Raw genomic sequence first — 13,109 nt, 5'->3', positions numbered from 1 at the left:
AGAGGTAGGTAGAGGTGAGAAATCTCACTCACTCTTTAAATAACACACATTTATAAAACTAAGGAGGTCGTAAATAAAGACAGTTCTTAATTTAAATTATTTATTATTTTAATTTATTCTGACAGAGTAATTATGGTCCAAAGGGACGATTCCAGACAAATCACTATCACTTGTACTAACATCATCATCTGACGCATCCGAATCTGTGCTGCTATCGTTTCCTACTTCAATTATGAAACTATCAGTAACATTGTCCATACAACCATCACGTTCATAAAATTTATCTTCTATATTTTTGACGTGTTGACACTGTTTTTGCCAATCATGGGAGGTTATAGATAAAAAAGCTTCTTCAGTTAGTTTCACAATATTCCCAGCTTCTTGTCCGACATTATTAGAAGCTACTCGTCTCTTTAAAAGGCTCCACATAAGCTCTATAGCATTTAAGTCACAGTGGTAAGGTGGTCTCTGCCTACCCCTCCGGGAAAGAGGCGTGAGTTTATGTATGTATGTATGTATGTATGGTAAGGGGGCAACCTTACCACTTGATGGCCGTGACTTATCAATAATTGGTCAGCCTCATAAATTGGTGCTTCTTTGTGCTCTTTTATAATTTGATAGAGTTCTGCTTTCAACATTGTTGGTAAATATGACAATCCCTTATTTGTAATCCAATTTTGCATTTGCAGTTTTGACGAACTCATAGTAGGTGCTCTATTCACTTGTACGGTGTGATAGGGAGCATTATCCATGACGACTAAGGAGTTTGGAGGCAAATTGGGTACAAGTTTCTCTGAAAGCCACTTCATGAAATTAGTCCTGTTCATATCGTCATGGTAATCCCCGGATTTACTCTGTGATTTAAAAATCAATTGAGCATTAGGAATAAATCCTATTTCTCCACCTGCATTAACAATAATCCATCGCGTTCCAGCAGAATTATTTGTTAGTACTCCGTCCTCGCCATCTTTTTGCCAACATTTTTTCACTGCATATGATGCATGAATGTATGTTTCGTCTAAGAAAACTATTGGCCGTCCGTCTATACGATTTTTCCTCATGGTATCGATATATTTTCGTCTCCATGCAACTATGTCGTGTCTTTCCATTAAAATTTTCCGTTTCGAACCACATTTTTTGTACTGAAATCCAAGCTGTTTTAAAATTTTCCACAAAGTCGTTCGGCCCCCAACAAAATTGATGTCATTCTTTAATTCTACAAGTAATTTATTTAAGGTAGGAACAACTTTTCTTACAGTATACATTTCATGAACTTTATTTCTTATAGCGCATAAATCGAAATCATCAAGTTCCACTGTTTTACGTTTCAGACGATGTTTTCCAGGAGACTTCAGTTTTTGTGAGGTAGAGGCAGCAATTTCACCTTCTTTAGTAATTCTACTTACGGTTTTCTCCGACATTCCTGAAATAGACACATAACATTTGTATTCTTTTATAAAATTTAGTTTTTATTTAAACAGAAATAAGGAGAATATCATAACGAGATAAATTAAATTCGTTGAGATATGTACTTTTTAAATTATTTTAGTCTATAAATTATTATTACCCATAATAGAGGCATTGGTGTCTAGAGCTGGTATCCCTGTTTTACTAACCTGTCATGGCGGCGACTCGAGATCGCACTTGATTGAGTGGAATTAACGGGGCTTGGTTTGCCTTTTCTCTCTCACAAAAGGCACGCACCTTCAACACAATCTCTCTTGCACTGCTTTTAAATGACTTCGGCATGATTAAGTCGATAATTATCAAATAATAACACAAAAACGTGGCGAACACTTCACAATACGACAAACTGACAACAACAGATTGACAAGCAATAGTGCCAACATGAGGGGAGGAAACTCAGGGGACAACTTATGGTGAACGGTCTGTACGTATGCGCGGGAAATGTTGCAAGTGACACACATTTTTTTTTTCATCGCAATCAGCCAAGCATGGAGCCATACCGAAAAAGCTACACATAATTCCAAAATTAACAGGCATTAGAATTAGAGGTCCCTTTAGAGGTATCTAAATTTTGTCTCTGTTGCAATGCATCCCTTTTCAGTAGGCCAAGGCTTTCAGAACTCCGAATATATTTATACCCCAATTACCATACCGGCCGTAGCTTTGGAGGATTTGTTAAGCCTTAATTGATGAATTATTTCACTCGCGAACGGCTCGATTGGAAATCGATACGGTTTTAATTCAATCGAGTGTTTATTTATTTCGATAAGCGAGTTATTAGGGCTGTGTTCGGATTGTATAACAATGCTTTGTTTAAAATGATATTTTCTAAACCGTTGGTGTTATATGAAATTATAGGTAATTTTTTTTTAATTCAATTTAAAATCTTTATTGCGTATCGTAAAGTACTCAGTTGAATTATACTGTGTCAAGTGATCTCGATTGCATTGACATATTATGTGCCGTGTGGTTCCCGGCACCAATAAAAAAAAAGAATAGGACCACTCCATCTCTTTTTTATTGATGTCGTAAAAGGCGACTAAGGGATAGGCTTATAAACTTGACATTCTTCTTTTTGGCGATGGGCTAGCAACCTAGCTGTCACTATTTGAATCTCAATTCTATCATTAAGCCAAACTGCTAAATGTGGCCTATCAATCTTATCGAGACTGTTGGCTCTGTCTAGCCCGCAAGGGATATAGACGTGACCATATGTATGTATGTATGTATGTGTTGACATATGAAAGCATCGTACCTCTGCAGATATTCTCTGATCCTAGTGCACTCCACATGCTCTAATAGTTGTGTGTATTCATTTAGCAAAGCCTAAGATCTTGCCAGATCTGTTTGATGTGGCCAAGTCTCTCAGACACCTCTCAGGCAAATATCTTAAATTAATTGTTCCCCTGGCCTCGTACAGTCAACGGCACATCAACCTACCCACATTGGTCATAAAGTTCCGTGCCGTGTGGTTTCTGGCACTTTAGAATAGAACCACTCCATATCTTTCCCATGGATGTCGTAAAAGGCGACGGAATACGCTTATAAACTCGGGGACTATATTTGTTGGCGATGGGCTAGCAACCTGTCTACCGCATTTTAAGATAGGTACCCTGAACGGAGCATACCTATATGGAACTCTACATAAATACCTACATTCATACAGTCACGTCTATATCCCTTGCGGGGTAGGCAAATCTAGTAGTCTTGAAAGACTGATATGCCACGTTCAGCTGTTTCAGTAATTCAAATAGTGACAGGGTTGCTAGCCCATCGCCTTAAAAGAAGAATCCCAAGTTTGTAACCCTGACCCTTAGTCGCCTTTTACGAAATCCATGGGAAAGAGATGTAGTGGGCCTATTCTTTTTTATATAATTACCGGGAACCACACGGCAATAGAGAATAATAAATTCAGATCACGATTTAGTTTTAAGAGATCTATATTAGTAAGTTGACGTCCGATGAAAATGCTGCAGTGTAGTTTGTTCCACCGCTTCTTCTACACATGCGCTTTGGAAGCGGTAGTAGTTATAATTAGATTTAAGTTATGTGATGTCAATAAGTGATACCTTGTATCCAATTTTGAAAATAAATCTATTCTATTTTATTCTTAACAGGTAATATTTTATCAGAGGACGTATCAGCCGGTCGATAGCTCTTAGGTAATCCCAATTATACGGTAAGCTGGTCTAAGCCCGACTGAGACGATGTTGGACGGTGCATTGGTGCATGTATCATATTGTCTAGGTATCATAGCTACTATTATTCACCTAAATACATACATACATACATCACGTCTATATCCGTTGCGGGGTAGACAGAGCCAACAATCTTACGAAGACCTTGTTTTACTCATATTATGCAAAAAAAATATTTGAATTTGAATTTGACCTGAATCTCCAAAATAAAGGACGTCCTGACAAAAGGTAAGGTCAAGAGTACGCGAAACCGCTGACCTTGCATGAAGAGTTATGAATGTGGATGAAGCGAAAGAAGTATGCAGAGATCGTGGCAAGTGGAAAGATGTAGGTAGTCTCTGCCTACCCCTCCGTTGAAAAGTCGTGATTTTATGTATGTATCTCTTACTTAAATTTTGTGCGCGACAAATTAACTTGAGGCAACAATAAACTTTTAGTATGTAGGATTGTAAATAGGTATGTATGTTTGTTAGTAACATGAAAACTTTAAAACCTTTGGTCTGATTTTGATGAAATTTGTTAGATACATAGGAAACAATTAACAAATACGTCAGGCATCAAAATCGATTCAATAATAAGTACAGTGCTTGCATAAAGATGATGTAAAAATTAATAACTATACTTATTACATACATACATACATACCTACATATGGTCACGTCTATATCCCTTGTGGGGTAGACAGAGCCAACAGTCTTGAAAAGACTGATAGGCCACGCTAAGCTATTTGGCTAAATGAAAGAATTTTTTTTTTTAATTAGCCTGATAGTACTTACTATCAGGCTAATTAAAAAAAAAATCTCGTACTTACGAGACTTGTGTTACGAGATTTTAACTCAACGATACTAGATATTATAATAAATACTTATAAAGATAAACATCCAAGACCCAGGCCAATCAGAGAAAGTTCGTTTGTCATCCTGGCCAGGATTCGAAACCAGGAACTCCGGTGTCACAGGCAAGCGCACTACCGCTGCGCCACAGAGGCCGTCTGAGAATTGAGATTCAAATAGTGACAGGATGCTAGCCCATCGCCTAAAAAAAGAATCCCAAGTTTGTAAGCCTATCCCTTAGTCGCCTTTTACGACATCGATAGGAAAGAGATGGAGTGGTCCTATTCTTTTTTGTACTGGTGCCGGGAACCACACGGTACCTACACTATACTAACCTTATTTATGTAATTATTTATGTAAATCAAGGCAAAACATAAGAATAAAACTTCAAATAAAAAGAAATTCAGTACATTATCTTAAAATAAAAATAAATTTAAATAAGAATACATAATATACGGAGTAGTTCAACTACAAAGTGACGAAAACCACACGGCACAGCAACACAAGTTAGTCTGAATTATTCGCATTTCATTAAACATTATATTATCTATCGTAAGCCAATGGCTGACTGAATCAAAATAATTATATTAAGCTGTACAATGACAAAACAAAGGGCCTTTATCCTGATTATTTAGGCGGGAGATTATTTATTCATATATTTTGTATTTCAAGGAGAAAAATAAGAATAGAACTTAAACATACATACATATAATCCCGTCTATATCCCATGCGGGGTAAATAGAGTCAAAAATCATGAAAAGACTGATAAGAAACGTTCAGCTGTTAGGCTTTATGGTAGAATTGAGATTCAAATAGTGACAGGTTGCTAGCCCATCGCCTTAAAGAAGAATCCTAAGTTTATAAGTCTATCCTTTAGTCGCGTTTTACGACATCCATGGGAAAGAGAAAGAGTGGTCCTATTCTTTTTTCTATTGGCGCTGGGAACCACACGGCACCTTTGCTTTACTTGCCTATAATCGTCGCGCAGCGGTAGTAGGTAAGCTGTCTGTGGCACTAGAGGTCCAGGGTTCGATACCCGGCCAGGACATGATGGAAAAGAACTTTTGTTGATTTGCCTGGGTCTTGGATGTTTACTATATGAGTATTTATTATGCTGACTTCTCCGATATAAACCATTACAGTAAGGAATAAAATGCAAAGCTACAAAAATAGGAATACGTTACAAACAAATAGCTTAACAATGCATCCGGCGTGCGTCCCGATTTAGGCGGATTAACGTCCGAGTTTCGAAATAATTAATTGGTTTCTCAACACTATTTTTGTGTTCGCAAAGTCGTGAAGCCGCTAATGACCGGATACAAAGCTAATGTTCAATTTTACACGTTCCCTATCCAAATCTTAGGTAGCAATTGATGCCAGGAACTACACGGCACTATTGAATTGAATACTTTTTAATAGAAATGTCAAACGAAAATTGGTTTTAAAGGGTACCGTTCTAGATAGATAAACTAAACTCGTTAAATAAACTCGTTTTTCCCTAGGATTTTCAAGAAAAGTATTCTTACAAAAATTAAAATCTCTTTAAAAAAATAACAGAATCGCTCCGAAAGATTACAGACTTTAAAAATTAGTCTCCTTTAAAAATAACAGACACTCATGAAACTTTCAAAAAAACTTCATTAAATTACAGTCTTTCATATATAGTCATATGTTTACAACCATACTGTAACTTTTAACTTTTCGAGAATAATCAGGGTCCTTCACAAAGATACAATTTCCCTTAAAAAATTAGTCTCCTGCATAAAGTAACAGTATTTTTATATAGTCCAGACTCCCCATGAAGTTAGATATTGAATTGAATTTTAAGCGAAAAGACCGACCCAGCCATTTATACGAGACCTTTTTTTTCAAAGTGAAGTATGTGTTGTACTGTACTTATTCAATTTTGATATTTTGTACAGACCTACAACAAAATAAAAAATGAAATATTTTAAAAGTCAATCAAAGTCAACACGTGGAGTCAAACGTCAAAACGGTTAATTATTCGTTGACTAACCTCTTAATACCTAATATTTTGTTTCATAATAATAAATTAATTCCTAATATTTTGTTATGATGTTTCAATAAAGAATATTTTATCTTGTAAGATAATGACTTCTCAATATAAGAAATTTGTTAAATTGATCGCTAAATGGCCTTTGGATGTTAGTAAAGGTGAAAGGTTTGTATTATTTTTAGGTTACATTTTCTTTCCTTGATATTTTGTAAGTTCCAGACTTACATTTAGCTTTAATTTTCAGAGATCTAGGAAAAGTGATCAGAGACAAAGTTAAACTCGCTTTCGAGACATCAGACAGACAAGCCTTGGACTCTGAATTCTGTAATCGGCAGTACAACTCGCTGAACAAATTGGCGGACAATTACTACAGAAATAAATACAAACGCACCAAAACCAGCACAGCCACGGGATTAAACGCTGAAGAGTGCAACGTTATACTTTCCAACGAAGTACTCGACTATCTAAAAGAAGAAAACAAAGGTTTCTTTTCAAAAATATTTAAGAAGGACCAATAATGTTACTGAGACTTTTTGGAAGATCGGTTCGCCACTCCATCGGCAGACGATTATCTACAGAACAAATAGAGTATAAAGGTCATACTCCTGTTATGTTGAATGAAGCTGTCAAATATCTAAATCCTAAAGATGATGAGGTTTATATTGATATGACATTTGGGGCGGGCGGGCACTCACGTAAAATTCTAGAAACTGCCAATTGTCGTTTAATCACGTTAGATAGAGACCCCACTGCTTATGAAAGAGCTAAAGAACTTGCTAAAGAATACCCGAATAGAGTTACACCTTTATTGGGCAGGTTTAGTGAATTACCAAAGCTGTTAAAAGAAAATGGCATTAGTCAGTGTAGTTTAGATGGGATTCTATTTGATTTTGGTTGTTCATCCATGCAATTAGATAATGGAGAAAGGGGCTTCTCGGTCAGTAAGAATGGCTATTTGGACATGAGAATGGATGCCGGTCGGGAACCAGATCAAATCACGGCCCGGGAGGTTTTAGCCACAGCAAGCGAACAAGAACTGTATAAAATCTTCAAAATTTATGGCGAAGAGAAAAAAGCTGCTAAAATTGCACAAACTATTATACAAGCCCGATACATGATTAAAAACATTGATACAACACAAGAATTAGTTGATATTGTAAACTCCTGTTGCCCTGATGAAATAAGACTAGACAAATTAAACAGACCACAATCTAATGCAACAAAAATATTTCAAGCTCTACGTATATTTGTAAATAATGAACTGAATGAACTTAATTATGGGATGGTACTAGCGAAGTATTATTTAAAAATCAATGGAAGGCTTGTGACAATATGCTTCCATTCATTAGAAGATACAATAGTGAAACGTCATATAGCAGGTAACATTATAAATGAAGTGGCGAATCCTGTTCCGTTGAAGTATTTAAGCCCTACATTAGTTCAGGACCAAGATACTATTAACCATTTTCTGGATACACCATGGATGGCCCTCAATAAGCATGTGGAGGTGCCGACGGATGAAGAAGTTGAGAGGAATCCGCGAAGCAGGAGTGCAAGATTACGAGCCGCTATCAAAGTAAAATAGATTTGAAAATGTGTAAATAATAATGTAGTGTACAGAAATAAATTTAGAAAGATTTGAAATATTTTGTTTTTATTTTATGCTGTCTCACTCCCATAAAAATGCCTCCCATACACACAATCTTAAAATCACGTCTCTCTCCCAAAAGAGAAGGTAACAAATGTCTCATTTATATAAGGGACAATATTATTATAATTCTCAAAAAACGCCATCGTTTTATTTTATTACAGGAATCTTGTATCCAATTTTGAAAATAATTCTATTCTATAAACTTCCATAAAACTTTTGACGTTAACAAAGCTGTTAATACCTGCTGGTGCTTTGATCTCGGTCATAGTGGTCCTCAAATATAGTAGACTCACGGTAAATTCGTAAGTCAATCGAGTCCTAAGAAGATTATAAAGTTGAAATTCAATAAGCATTTTCAATAAAACAACCAAATGTAATAATGTATCGATATATTTATTGATTCTTATCAGAAAATAGTTACTACAGTAATTTATACTAAGATTTATCTTATTGATGACAAAAATTAGGTTCTACTTGTTTCTAAGTATTGAATGTTCCAGTTACTAACATATAACTTACTGCGTTACTACTTCTTTTTATTAATTTTAAAATACTCTATACTTAATAACAAGTATTAATTAGCGACCTAAAATTTTATTTGAATCCAATTTTCGAGACTAGAGTTGTGTATTTTTTTTTTAATATTTATAGCAAGAACATTGTTCTTTAAATCCATATGGAAAATGGTATGAAGATGTTAATAAATTTTCAGATATAGTTTTTTTTTTATTCACATAGTCTTACCATTACATCTTTACTTTACCATGTCATATTATGCAGAACTCAAATCAATTCTCAGATGGCAACACATGAATTTTAATCGAAAGTTATAAATAAATATATATATATAATGAAACACTAATAAACAAATATTCATATTTCCCCTAAACATACATACGTGAAAACAAAATGGGGGGAAACTCAGTCAATTGTGAAACTTTGTTAAAATGCCATTTTCATGTTTCAGGCTATCCATACATTAGTGACTTTGTCTTTTATCCTTCTCTATGAAAACTTAAATAAATGGGAAATAATTTCACTGCTATTCTGTTTCAAGTTTCGCAGAACAAATATTTCTATTTATCTGTAAACATAATATAAATAATTTATCTAAGTACTTTGCTCTTTTTAAGTCAGTAATTAAGACGGAATCCACCTTTCTTACGGAATTAGTATTATTCTCATATGTACTTGTCAGGGCATGTCAAGATATGCATACTATAAACTGTTCATTCATTATACCATTCGATACAACAAGAAATAACTTTTTAAAGTCAAAGTCACCAATGGTTAGCGCCTGGCATGACTAACGATAAAATAGGAATAAATTTTCATGATCAAAATGTATCGGTATATTTTAAGAATATTTTCTTAAATTCTCTCAACTCACCACTAGACAACACCCCACCAGTTGGAATGTGGATCAAGGTACATGTAGCAATAGTCATGCAAATAATGGCAGTGATGCGAGTTACATTTTGAATATTATTTGATAAAGGGTAGCCATCTTGCTTGAAACGCCATCATGTTTTGGCGCCAAAATTCACCATGAAGGTAATGAATTTTAATTACCTTTGATTAGCATTATTTAAGATTTAAGTTTATTGTGACATACATATTTGCCACCATTTATATTTTTTTACATTTATACAAATCAACAACAATATATTCCAAACTTTTTACAATGTTTTCTAAGTTGATGTTCAGTTTCTCTGTTTTTCTAGAAAACGTTTCTCCGGTGTCATATTTAAATAATTTTACACATAGCCTATCAGAATAACAAGGGCCGCCTAAAGTTTATTAACAAACGTTATACTACTATATTTGTTTTATCGTCATAATAATAACCAAAAATATTGATTACAATATCAGCTTTTCTTGCATTTCAATGTGAAATGACTCTTCAGTAGAATAATTTATACTATTTTGACAGTTCATGATCATTTGGTGTGGTTCTAAATATAGTCTGTCAAAACACTATAAGTATCATAAATAACATAACAATATACAGCATTTTCATAAAATCTGTTCTCATAATCGAATCACTCTTTTTTTTTTTGTATATGGGTGAATATACGCTATTTGAATTTCAATGGTCTTTAGAAAATGTTTATGTTAAACTTATTATATTATTGTTTCTCTATGTTTAAACAATAAATAACATGGCCTTTTATCTGGCCCACATAGTCTAATCACGATAATTGTTTAATTTAAAGCATTATTAGCTTAAAAAGTTAAAAATGTATACTCCTCTGGCCTTCCCATTCATGCATTATAATGATTGAACGGCAATATACTTTAAATACGTATACACAAATATGTTTTTTTTTTAATTATTACTAACTGTTATAAATATCGAAACATATTTAATCAAAATACATTGTAAAAATATTTAATAATATAAAAAAAGTAAAACTTATTTTTATGTCATGTTACAAATACGTCACTTCATCTGGCGAAACTCTAAAGAAGAAAAATTTCACTTAAAATCGCCAATTTGTGTTTTGATCTTGAACTGGGCGCGTCGAACAGTGTGAAGTTAGTAGCAAGCTAATGGTCTTGAGAAAAACTTAAATAATATTGCGTCAGTTTACGAATGAATTTGGGAGAGCGTGTTTTTGCCACTCGTTGGAGTATTTCCTTTGGTAAGCATATGTTTTCGTATTTTATTGTTGGAAAACTGTTTATTAGCACAATGCAAGGTTTATTGTGTGTAGATGTCATGTGTTACGTCAAACTGTGGTGCGAAAATCGAGTGATGTTATTTTTGTACGTTAAGTACGATTTTGTCACTTCTCTGGCGTCACTTCTGTGGCAAATTTCATGCCAGAGGAAATACATGATCGCCAGAGAAGTGACGAAATTCTGTTTCGTTAAATATCTTAATTAGACGGCTGATTTGGTGTAATGGTTAAGAAGTTGGTCATTACGCCTGAGGTCGCGGGTTCGATCCCCGCACAGTACAAACATTTGTGTGCATGAACATGCCTGTAGTGGGCCATCCGCGGGGATCTCGGGCCCCAGGTACAAGTATTCTGCTACGCAGATGATACGCTTGTGGGGACACGAACTTGAAGCGGCAGAAATGATGATTCGTTTGTCGCGTTGGTATGCTAGGGTTAATGGTAGCCCTGAGCAAAACGGAGGCCATCGCCTTTGGCGGTCGAGGTTGGAAGACTCAGGCCGGTGTGTTCATGATGGTGGATGGGGAGAGGGTACATGTGATGCCACACATCAAATACCTTGGCATCATATTGGACCCACGGTGGAACTTCGGGGAGCACTTTAGACAGCTAGCTCCCCAATTAGTGAGAACCGCATCGGCACTCAGCCGGCTGCTGCCCAACATTGGTGGGCCTGGTGCTACATGTCGGCGCCTATATGCAGGTGTAACACGCAGCATGGCGCTGTATGGGTTGCCGATATGGGCGGATAGGCTCACTAGAGCCAACAGGGCCTTGCTGCGACGACCACAGCGTGTGGTGGCCATACGTATATGCAAGGCCTACACCACTGTGGCGTGGGCGGCAGCCTGCGCTCTGGCTGGTACTCCACCCTGGGAATTGGACGCTCTGGCTCAAAAGGAGTTGTTCTGGGAAAGGAGGAGGAGGGCGGAGATGCCTGAATTAGCGGGAGCGGCTGGTGTAAACTAGGCTGTGGTATTGCGGGAGCGATAGAGAACTCCGAATTCAGCCATTGTACTATCGGGGCGCTCCTTCCATCGCTTGACAACTGGTTGGACCGACGCCACGGCCAGGTGACATTCAGGCTGACGCAGGTAATGACCGGACATGGTTGCTTCGGTCATTACCTGCATCGGATTAGAAAAGAGGCGACTGAGGTCTGCCATTAGTGTGGGGAGCCGGATAATACGGCCCAACATACTCTGGCAGAGTGCTCGAAGTGGTCGGATGAGCGGGCCACCCTCATGACCGCCTTAGAAATAGGGAACCTCTCGCTGCAAAGTGTAGTAGCTGCGATGCTGTGCTGCGAGTACGTCATCTCGCAGAAGGAGGCCGCTGAGAGGGCGCGTGAACACGATCCGAACGCGCCTCTACACCGTCGGCAGAAGGCGTGCACTTTATCATGCGCGCCTACTGCCTCACTAGGGTCACTTCCCGACCCTGGTGAAAATGGCAAGAAGGGCGCACGGAGGGGTTTTAGTGGGTAGGCTGGTTTACTAGGTGCCAGGAGTCCCACACTCTCCCGGGTGTAGACCCGGGGTCTTGTCCGTAAAAAGGATTTCCCCTTCGATAACAAAAAAAAAGTATAATAAGTTCAGTATTTGAGTATAAAATATTTTGTTTAAATATGTTTAAATAACCTCGACACTGAAAGGTGTATCATTAAATAGTACTATTGTTTTGTTTTGTGAAAGAAGAGTATTTTTTTTTTGTAAGTTGGTTAAGAATACAGTGCTTTAAATGTTACAAACTTAGAATTTTGTGATTGTTTTATAATAAAAAAACTATTAAAGGGTAATATTTACTGTTAATTTCATCACAGATGAGACTGATAAGCAGAATATACTTCATTCTGTTATTTTAAATGGGCATTGAAAACTTAAGCATTAAAAAAACTATTAAAATTAATAATAATAAGGTTGCATTAAGAAATTGTGAAGACTGAATGTGCCTTATATAATAAAAAATATTCCAATACAATAATTTAAACGTGTTTAATTTAATAAGTCTCTTTACTCGTCTTATGACAATGGTGTGTCACTTTCCTGGTTCAATTTGTCACTACTCTGCCAGTAGTGTCACTCCTCTGGTAACACATTTTCCTCTGGTACTTATAAAACACCAAAATATGAGAAATTCTTCTGGCCTCCATCATTAAAACTTTAAAAATAGTGTCAAATAGAGAAATTATAAATATTAAATAGAATGGATTAAATTTCCTTCTGGGACACAAAAATATCAAATAGCGTATATTCACCC

General features: G+C 36.2%; 2 protein-coding genes across 2 annotated transcripts; one reads left to right on the top strand and one right to left on the bottom strand.

Moving 5' to 3' along the window:
- Positions 1 to 108: 108 nt before the first annotated feature.
- LOC106137413 (uncharacterized) lies at positions 109 to 1,864 on the bottom strand. Its single transcript, XM_060949337.1, has 3 exons — positions 1,617 to 1,864; positions 530 to 1,423; positions 109 to 461 (listed from the first exon to the last, which is right to left on the bottom strand). The coding sequence occupies exons 1-3, from the start codon at positions 1,747 to 1,749 to the stop codon at positions 109 to 111; spliced, it is 1,380 nt and encodes a 459-aa protein (XP_060805320.1). The 5' UTR covers positions 1,750 to 1,864.
- Positions 1,865 to 6,500: 4,636 nt separating this feature from the next.
- On the top strand, positions 6,501 to 8,159 carry LOC106137414 (probable methyltransferase-like protein 15 homolog). Its single transcript, XM_013338233.2, has 3 exons — positions 6,501 to 6,680; positions 6,760 to 7,002; positions 7,059 to 8,159. The coding sequence occupies exons 1-3, from the start codon at positions 6,610 to 6,612 to the stop codon at positions 8,098 to 8,100; spliced, it is 1,356 nt and encodes a 451-aa protein (XP_013193687.1). The 5' UTR covers positions 6,501 to 6,609; the 3' UTR covers positions 8,101 to 8,159.
- The last annotated feature ends 4,950 nt before the right edge of the window (positions 8,160 to 13,109 follow it).

Source organism: Amyelois transitella, chromosome 18 (assembly GCF_032362555.1).
Source record: "Amyelois transitella isolate CPQ chromosome 18, ilAmyTran1.1, whole genome shotgun sequence".
Taxonomy (NCBI): domain Eukaryota; kingdom Metazoa; phylum Arthropoda; class Insecta; order Lepidoptera; family Pyralidae; genus Amyelois; species Amyelois transitella.
This window is presented reverse-complemented; position numbering and strand designations above follow the sequence as displayed.

What these genes read in the sequence shown, in the direction of transcription:
- LOC106137413 (XM_060949337.1), bottom strand. Translation starts at nt 1,749, where the DNA reads ATGCCGAAGTCATTTAAAAGCAGTGCAAGAGAGATTGTGTTGAAGGTG. An exon ending in TCGAGTCGCCGCCATGACAG is followed by an intron (nt 1,424 to 1,616) that starts GTTAGTAAAACA and finishes TGTCTATTTCAG; the next exon opens with GAATGTCGGAGAAAACCGTA. An exon ending in TCAAGTGGTAAGGTTGCCCC is followed by an intron (nt 462 to 529) that starts CTTACCATACAT and finishes GGCAGAGACCAC; the next exon opens with CTTACCACTGTGACTTAAAT.
- LOC106137414 (XM_013338233.2), top strand. Translation starts at nt 6,610, where the DNA reads ATGACTTCTCAATATAAGAAATTTGTTAAATTGATCGCTAAATGGCCT. An exon ending in GATGTTAGTAAAGGTGAAAG is followed by an intron (nt 6,681 to 6,759) that starts GTTTGTATTATT and finishes TTTAATTTTCAG; the next exon opens with AGATCTAGGAAAAGTGATCA. An exon ending in AAAGAAGAAAACAAAGGTTT is followed by an intron (nt 7,003 to 7,058) that starts CTTTTCAAAAAT and finishes TTTTGGAAGATC; the next exon opens with GGTTCGCCACTCCATCGGCA.